The sequence below is a fragment of the Cuculus canorus genome, chromosome 1, assembly GCF_017976375.1.
Source record: "Cuculus canorus isolate bCucCan1 chromosome 1, bCucCan1.pri, whole genome shotgun sequence".
Taxonomy (NCBI): domain Eukaryota; kingdom Metazoa; phylum Chordata; class Aves; order Cuculiformes; family Cuculidae; genus Cuculus; species Cuculus canorus.
The window spans coordinates 175,812,420-175,821,600 of NC_071401.1; the positions used below are offsets into that span (position 1 = coordinate 175,812,420).

Below are 9,181 nucleotides of genomic sequence, written 5' to 3' on the forward strand. Positions count from 1 at the left end.
CATCCTGTCAAGGTGGCTTATATCAGGTTACAGAGAGCGTTGTTTTGCCTCTCAGTCCCACTCACTGATCTCAGCACCAGGATAATATTTTGTCTAGTGACTATGAAAATCTACCATATCTGAGTCAGAGAAGTGCCGTGTTTTAAGGGCTGAATACTTATTGAGCCTACAAAGTTCAGATGTAGCCCCCATCTCTCCCTTTGCAGGAGCTTGTAGGGTGAGGAGACCAAAGATAATTCTGTGACTGCAGCAATCCAAGAGGATGACTGAGTGTGAGGAAAATTAGAGAAGGTTTAAGGTGTGCTGATGGTGATTTTTTTAATGTTTTATACAGGGCATGGTACGTGGATGGGCGGGTCCTTGTTGTCACAGTGACGTTTGGTATAATCCTCCCTTTATGTCTCCTTAAGAACTTAGGTAAGATGCAAATGCCATCATGGGAATAAAATAAAGGAGCCCAGACATCATGCCACTGATAGCCACTCTGGCAACTCAGCTATAAGGAAGAAAAATACGTTCTCATTGTAATCTAAGCAGCCTCCCTGGCCCAGGATTAAGCTGTGTTTTGAGCATCTTGGAACAAGTATGCCTAAATTGTCACAGCAGTTGAACTCAGCATAAACCAGTTTCATCCATACAATTCTGGAAACTGATTTAAAATATTACAGTTAAGATGGTCCTCATTTCATAAGGCAGTTCTAATTTATGAGTATCCTGTAAAAATAGCCTCACAAATTGCAAGATTACAAAAAAGAACTTACTTTTTAATAAGTATTGAAATTTTTAGTTGGACTTTGAAGTAAGGTGTGTATAGAGGGTTGCATTTTCAAATTGAGTCCACAGAGGTGCCGCTAGGTACACGATGTATTTTTTAACACCACGTAACACATTTTGGCACTGAACTCCTGTTGTGATGTTCTTTTTGCAAAAATAACTTATACTCATCTGACATGGCTCGTATGAGGGAATTTGGGTCATATTCTGATTGCAGTTGAACATTCTCAGGTTTGTTTCAATTATCATAGCCCCTGTCAAAAGTAAAATTAGTTAAATTGCCATAAAGGTTACCCTCGGGAAGTCAAACACGTCAGAGCAAAGCTCACGTCTGTCTGAAAGCCAATAGGCTTGTGATTTGGGGGACTCCCATAGCAATAAGATGTGCTTTTGTCCTGCCTAGAAGCTCATGATACATATTAAATGTATACTATAATACATTGACAGTTTTCGTGGAGGAGGAAAAAGAAGGAAACCCCAAGATATGGCTAATAAAATAATTTTGTATGAGACTGCCTTTTAATTTCTTCCAGGGTATCTTGGCTATACCAGTGGATTTTCATTAAGCTGCATGGTATTTTTCCTGATAGTGGTAAGTTCAGCTTGCTTGCTTTGTTGGATGAGAGTCATTTGATAAAGTACTCAAAATTTCTCTGATGTTTTAATTTTAATTTGCTTTTTATTATTTTTAGCAATTAGCTGTCTTTTGCTCTTATTCTAGGTTATTTACAAGAAGTTTCAAATTCCCTGCGGCGGGCTGGAGCTAAATACAACCTCATCTATCCTATCAAATAGCTCAGCACATGAACATATGTGTAAGCCAAAGTATGTTATCTTTAATTCCAAGGTATGTTTCTTTTTATAATACTTATTTTTAATTATAATATATGCACATGCAGCCCATGTTCCTAATGTGATCGACCTCATGTAGGGCCTGATTCTCATTGCTTCCACTCGTACTTCAGTGTTGAACACACAATGAGTAACCTAGCCCAGTTTTTATGGACATGCTGTGTTGAACTTACCTCCTTGCTGTCTTGCTCTGTCCCAGCAGTAAATGTACTAAGACTGTGAGCCTGAGCTGCCACTGGACAACAAATGCTTTCTTTGGGAGAGTTTTCTTTTCCAGTTTCTTACTACCCATGCTGCAACAGTGCCTTTAGGCTGCAGTTCAGCAGAGGCTGAGTAAGCCATTCCTGCGTCCAAAGCCCAGAAGTAATCCCTCTGTCCTTCTGCACACAAACCACTTCTTTGTGGCAGGGTATGTAGATCTGTAGACATATGGTGAGCTAGATCGGGAAAAGCTGAAAGCTAATCCAGCAAAAATTTGATCGCCTTTCAGCTGGATACTTTCCTCCATCGCCACACAGCTGCAGGAAAAGTTGTGCCAAGAGAACGCAAAAGAGCAACTGGCTGTAGCTGTGGGACCCAGGAGGATTGCTCCTGTCAGCTGTGCTGGCGTGCAGTGCTTGTTAAACGCCTTATCCAGCAGGGCAGGGTCCTCAGGGCAGTCACATCCATAGGGAATGTGCATGCATAGCATGTGTGTGCAAAAAATTGTTTTTTTTAAAATTCATACTACCAGCTCCAGATGAAAAAAACAATCCGAGCACTTTTCTTTAGTTGTATTTAGCCATCAGCCCGGATCTGGTGTGGCGAACCAAGAATTGGTTAACTGGGTGTGCAATAGCAGCTTAAGTGTAGGTACATTTTAGGTAGAAGGAGGGTCTTATTCTCCTACAGTAAGTGTCAGAATTTGCCACAGAGTCAATGGAGGCACATGTGTGAGAGGAGAGACAGTTTCATAGCATCAAAGGATCCGAGGTTAGCAGGGACCTCTGGATAACCACCTGGTCCAACACACCTGCTGAAGCAGGGCCACCTAGAACCATTTGCTGAGCACTGTGTCCAGGCAGCTTCTGGGTTGCTCCACAACAATAGTATGCTGTGATCAAGGGAGAGAAGGTGGCACAGGCCTGGATGAGGAAGGACCTCTGGAGAGGAACCAGTGTGTTTACTGGATCCTTCAGGCCTGGGGTGCCCCCCAGGATGGCTTCTGTGGGAGATGGAAGCCTGTGGCCAGTGCAAACAGATCTCAGAGGGCTGAGGAGAGCTCCATGTAGGGATGGACTCATTTTGTCCTTGCAGGAGGACCTGTTTTTCATGTGATCTCTGCTCATACCCATTCCCTAGGGAGAATGGAAGTGCTTGGGCACTGAGATCATTTGTAAAGTTTAGCTATACGCTGAGGACTGACACCCACTCATGTTTTTGGTGGAGAAGGGGGTGAGGTCCCTCCCAGAGGCCTGCTGCGCTTCCTGGTGATGTAACGGTCTCTCTCTTTCCCCAAGGAAAAGCATGCTCCCTCCACAACCCTCCTAGCCCTTTTGTTGGCCTGGGAAATGAAGGGACTCAGTCTGGTACCTTGAAATATCCATTTATTTGTAAGTTCTGCATTCCTCTTCTCTTTTCTTACAGTCTGGAGATGGGCTTCCTCTTCAGGACTTCAGCCTTAGCACCACGAGTGCGCACCCCTCTCCATGCCAAGGCAGGGTAGTGTAGTGGTGACCCACCATACATCCCTTTTACTTGTAACGGTGTGCTAGTAATGGTGGCAGTAGCTGGGCAGGGAATCCCATCCCAGGGAGCAGAACCAGCAACCATGTGGCATCCAGCACTGCGCTCTGCGAGCAGAGTCAGGGCTGTGCTTGTGTGACAAACACGAAGACTTTGTCCTCCTCGTTGATCGAGCACTGCTCTCCATATTTCATTAAGTATGTGCTACTTGACAGGTCTTCTGTTTTCTCTGAAGGCTCTCAACACTCGGTTGAAGAGTCTGGAGAGTTGAGAGCTGAGGTAGTTGAACACAGATCATTTCTTCATGTTGCTGGGGGAAATACTGCTTTTTAATTTCTTTTCTGAAATTCTCTTCGGACAGACCGTGTACGCTTTGCCTACCATTGCTTTTGCATTTGTGTGCCACCCGTCGGTTCTCCCGATTTACAGCGAACTTAAAGAGTAAGCCTTTCTCTTTTACTGTTGCCAGTTAATTGTTTTGAACCGCTTTGCATGGAAAATGTTAGCACAGAGGTGCTCTGAATCATTTGTGCCATTTGGAGGAGACGTGCTTTAATAACACCCAACAAGCCAACAAGCGTGGCTGTCAGCTAGGAAATCTGGCCTCCCAGGCGTGCCGCTGGAGCGGGCGTGTGGGAGGTTGAGGATAATGCAATACTTTGGGATTTTTTTCTGGACGTACACAGCAGCCTGGGAAGAGCCAAGTAGTGCCGTTCTTCATTTGGCACAGGAGAGAGGCATGTGTGCAGCTAACAGCATTTGTTCCAGTGCAACTAAAAATCTGTTGCAGTACCAGGAAAAAAAGTATTTTCAAGCTCTCGTGTACTAGATGTCCTATACGGAGACAGCTGACACCTCCAGCAGGGCAGGGCTGTGGGGACCCTGCTGTGACATCTCTGGCAGCCCCAGGGGGCTGCAAATGGCTTCTGGGCCATGAGGGGAGCCTCAGGGGAGAGGTTAGGGTCAGTCAGACCCATGGGTGCCTTCAGGTCCCAGCCACTTGTTGGGTGCTTTGAGTTCCAAGGGACTCCAGCAGATCCCCAAGTGCCCGTCCACAGCATCCTTGTGTGGGTTTAAAAGTCTAACTTCAGATGAATATTTGAGAACAAATATCTGAAATGTTTACACTTTAACCTATTTTACAAGACTGTAGTGGTCTGCATACATTCATTATTTTCTACCCAGGGGTACACAAATGTTTCTCTGCAAACATCCAGAATGTTTTCGTTTTCCTGTGTATAATTTTACTCTTCCTTTATTTTGGCATTTTAGTTTAATTACTGAAGTGTTTAAGGGCTGTCCCTGGCTTCACGCTTTGCTCTGTTTAGGCAGGTATGGCCAAGGAGCAGAGCCACAGGGCAGATCCATCATTTCTTGACTTAAGCCCCGAGTAAGGTCCTTTTCCCCAGCCCTTCTCTTCCTTGTGCAGCTGTCAATGAATTCTTGTTTTAAATGAAAATGCATTCATGAGTCTTCTCAGAATTACAATGTTTATACAAAGACTTAATGCATTTTAAAAAGCCATTGAAAAGTCCAGCCCAACCATTTTCATGTGTTTTTTTTTCTTCTCTCCAGCCGTTCACAGAAAAAAATGCAGTTGGTTTCAAATATCTCATTTTTTGCCATGTTTGTGATGTACTTTATGACTGCCATATTTGGCTATTTGACTTTCTACGGTAAGTATGCAGTTCTTTACTGATCTAAGTAGAAAGGGAATATATGTGAAATCAATAGCGTGTCCCAGCTGGAAAGGAAAGTCCTGTCCACTTACATTAAAATACTTCTGCAAATAAATTTCCTTAAAATTTTTAGGTACAAATCCTTTACTCCTTTCCCCCTGTAGATGAAAAGCACAAGTGAAAGCAGTATTTGCAAAAGGCATATTCAAAATACGAGGGAGAGAGTTGTTTATAGAATTGGGGATTAGCTGGTCCCCACTAAGATTTCCATTCCCAGGTCCTCACCTGAATGTTGTGTGCATTGGTAATAACCAAAGTGCACTTATCTCCATAAAATGAGACAGATTTCAGAGCAGGTCCTAGGTTATGAGTATCAAATCAGCCATCACAGCTTTTTCATTTTCCTATTGATGCTTTCATCACAGAGGCCAAGGACCTAATGTTTTCTCTGTATCCCTAGAGCCGAACCCTTCAGGTCTTGGTTAAACAAACAGGCCATGAAGGTGGGGAAGCTTCAAGTGTTGTCACAGCTCAGCTGCCAAAGTGTGGTTATTTTAGTATTTGAGACTTGCCCCATCTCTTTTCATGCATATCCATTCACTTAAAGAAACAAACAAATCATGTTTTCTCACTAAAGGATGCAACACGTATGCCCTAAAGGCACAATTATGAAATAAAGTAGGATAAAATATGAATGTTGCCCAGGTAGCTACTTCCATATTCCAGTATAATGAGAATGTTGAAAATTAGTGTCTTTTTCCATGGACCATTAAGGGGTTACAAGACAGATGACAAAACTGATGTTTGCCTTTTACCGCAGAGTCACCAAAAGGTCATCAGTCTTCTCCATCCTATTCCGTATGAGCTTTTTGTTACAGTCTCCTCACTCATAATACTGTTCTTTCTTTGCCACAGATTGCAAGAGAAAGAAAATAAGTAAATACGAAATGTGGCATTTTCTTTTTCAAAGATGTACCTATCTCGTATTTCTTTTCTCAGGCTCTCATTCTGATTATGAGGCCTTAAGTCTGCATGTGTTGAAGTAACTGAGGTCATCTGTTCTAATTTTCCCAAAAAACCCGAAAATACGCTGCAAGTGACAACAGCAACAGCCATTCTCATCCAACTGCTCCTGTCTAACACATTTTTGTAGAAATGCATCAAATTAGCAGCCCCAGGGAGCAAGTGGGTGTAAATCAGCACGGACCCCTTCGCTTTGGCAGGGAGGAGATTCTGATGTGATTGCCCCAGGGATCTGAGGAGGCAGATCCGTGGCGCTCCTCTCTGGGAATCTCCCACGCCCCTCAAGGACGAGGGTCTGGAGTCCATGGAGGAGGTAGGGGCTGCGTCCTTCTGGCCCTCCCAAGGGGGAATGGCGGAGAAATCCCTGGGGTGTCTCGTGTGCCTTTCCCCATGTCAGGCGCGTCCCTGCTTCCCAGTGCTGAGAGCCTGTGGGTGGAAGCTCTGAGGCTCCACTGTGGCTTCTGCAAGGGCCAGTGCCATGACAGGCAGCAAAAAGACTCTGAGGGAATATAAAATTCCTCCATTTTGATCCTTCTTCCCCTTGAGACTGACAAGGCCTTATCTTTCATATGTTTGCTTACAGTTTTCTAACCCTCTTCCCTACCCTTACCTGGGCAAGAACAGTGTTTTTATTATGGCCATTTCTTCTTTACACCAATAGTGCTTGTCTGTTTGCTGTGTTCTCGAAAGTGTTGCAGTGATGACTATATTTACATTGCATAATTACAGAAAAGAGGTGTTTTTCTTCCCCTAAAAGGTCACACTGTGGTTGGGCTCTGTGGTGTATCTAGCTGAAAGGAAAACAGACCTTCAACTGTAAGCCTTGCCCTTCACTTCCTACCTGGCTGCAGTCCGTGAGCGGTACAGAAGTTGCAGTCTGTGCTTGCAGAAGCAGAGTAAGCTCTGTGTCTCAGAAGCTGTGCATGTGCCCGGCTTGAAAACCCCACTCCTACTCTGCAGGGAGGTGGGAGAGTGGTTTCTTTCTCCTAGTGGGGATTCAAGCACTGCATAGATGGTGTTGACCCATGGTCTCTCCCCAGAAGTGTGTCCTGGGGCAGAGTGCAGTCATTTTGCCACAGGACAGATCTCTCTGCCTACACAAGGTTTTACCAAGTGCCAAAGATTTTAAACTAGATGTGGCTGCTGAGTTCCCTTTAATGACTTAGGTTAGGAGCTGTTACATTTTACCACTACCTTCCTAAGATTAGCAGGCAGAAACAAAACGTGAGCCTAAAAAGGGGCAGCGGGTATGTTTTGTGGTGCGCTTAACAGCCGCCCCATTTAAAGGTTACAAAGCAAACACACAGGTTCCTCAGCAACTTGGGTTTTCCTGTTGGTTAGCGCATGCAGACCCATGCTGCACTATGTATCACAGCTTCAAGGATATGTTTTTGCAGGGGGTTGTATTAAAATATCACCAGCACCTCCCCATTAGGCACCCCCAGTGATTTGTCTTGGCTGCTGGGGCCACCAGCCGGTGACGGGCCGAGCTGCAGGCACTGCTTGGGGAGGTGGCAGATTCAAGAGGAAAAAAACATCAGGGCAGCCCTCAGAGGAGCTGCCAAGGGATTTGAGTGCAAATGTCAGAGCGTCTCACTGAGAGCTGACCCGAGATAGGCTTTGTTCTTGGTTGAGAATAAGGGCACTGCTTTTCACTGGAAGTTTATTTGCTGTTTAGACTAATTTAGCTCAAAACCGTGTAGTTTATATTAAGTTCAGCCATTGGATTGCATGTGGTTATTTTTATATCATTTGAAAAGTAAAAAAAAAAGCCCATGCAACCGATTAGAAATAGCTTATTTCACTTTTCTTATTTTTTGTAGCTGTATATATGTAAGCAAGCTTTTGTGTATGTCTCACTGTTGTCTTTCCTACAGTGAAAATTACCTTAGACTTAGGCATGTGCAGTCTTTATTAGGATGCATTCCTAAATCAGGCCTCCAAAGGATTAATCTGGAATAATGGAATCATTAGGATTTGGTTCAAGGCACTGTTTTAACTTGAGAACGTTTCATTCCATACTCTTTTGTTTGCAGATAAATCACTTGTTGTTCAAGAAGGCTGTTGTTAAGCAATGATTTTTGTGAATGAATTGCCTGTTTGCCAGTACACTTATCCCACTGTGTTTTCCATAGACGATGTGCAGTCAGATCTGCTTCACAAGTACCAGAGCAAAGATGACATCCTCATCCTGACCGTGCGCTTGGCTGTGATCGTTGCGGTGATACTCACAGTGCCGGTGCTGTTTTTCACTGTAAGTAAAAAGCTCCACACGGTTTAGAAGTTGGTAATGGTTGTATGCAACGTGTTTCTTCAACCCATTGGTGCAGCAGTTGCTAAGGCAGTGACGTTGCAGGCACAAAAAGAGCTTGAGCTTGGATCAGTCTTTTCCCACATCAGACTCCCACTAACTTCTGGAGAACTTCTCCCTGCAGAAAATTATCACTTTTGGTCTTAAATCTGTTTTAAATTGAATCCACAAGGGCTCTCTCTTACTTCACATTTTTCAGTACAGAAGGACCCCAAAAGGCATGTCAGAAAGGGAGGAGTGTCCTACTGCAGATACATGCATGCCTACAGTTTCGGAATATAAACTTAATTTTAAGGATGATTTCAAAGGGCAGTACACCAGGGACCCCAAAGTTCCTGGCAGATCTATGCTGCACTTGCTGTCATATGAAGCACTAGTTCTAACATGGTAAACATGGGAAGCTTTAAATTGGCTTATTAGACTGTCCCTGACAGAATTCTCTCTCTCTCTGCAGGTGCGTTCATCATTATTTGAACTGGCTAGGAAAACTAAATTTGACTTATGCCGTCATGTTTTGGTTACTCTTGTACTTTTGGTTATCATCAACCTGTTAGTCATTTTTATCCCAACCATGAAGGATATTTTCGGAGTTGTAGGTACAGTATCCTGATTTTGTACTACTGATAAATGACTGTTTCTAATCAGCAACACAATAACTAGCTCTTGCTGACAACTAACAAAATTCATTTATTTGAATTTTGCAGGAGTCACTTCTGCCAATATGCTGATTTTCATTCTTCCTTCATCGTTGTATTTAAAAATTACACAGCAGGATGGATCAAAGTTGACTCAGAGGATTTGGGTATGTATTCCTTTC

At 43.7% G+C, this 9,181-nt stretch overlaps 1 protein-coding gene across 2 annotated transcripts in view; it reads left to right on the forward strand.

The window, feature by feature from the left end:
• The window catches only part of SLC38A1 (solute carrier family 38 member 1), a 42,763-nt gene that overhangs the window by 26,339 nt on the left and 7,243 nt on the right, over positions 1-9,181 (forward strand). For both annotated transcript variants that reach the window (XR_008451014.1, XM_054073152.1), the window contains exons 8-15: positions 335-417; positions 1,308-1,366; positions 1,496-1,621; positions 3,713-3,792; positions 4,927-5,027; positions 8,189-8,307; positions 8,819-8,960; positions 9,069-9,166. Coding sequence is in view for 1 of the 2 variants with exons in the window: in XM_054073152.1 (XP_053929127.1) it covers positions 335-417; positions 1,308-1,366; positions 1,496-1,621; positions 3,713-3,792; positions 4,927-5,027; positions 8,189-8,307; positions 8,819-8,960; positions 9,069-9,166 (808 nt within the window). In the remaining variant the exon portion in view is untranslated. The remainder of the gene's footprint in view (positions 1-334; positions 418-1,307; positions 1,367-1,495; positions 1,622-3,712; positions 3,793-4,926; positions 5,028-8,188; positions 8,308-8,818; positions 8,961-9,068; positions 9,167-9,181) is intronic.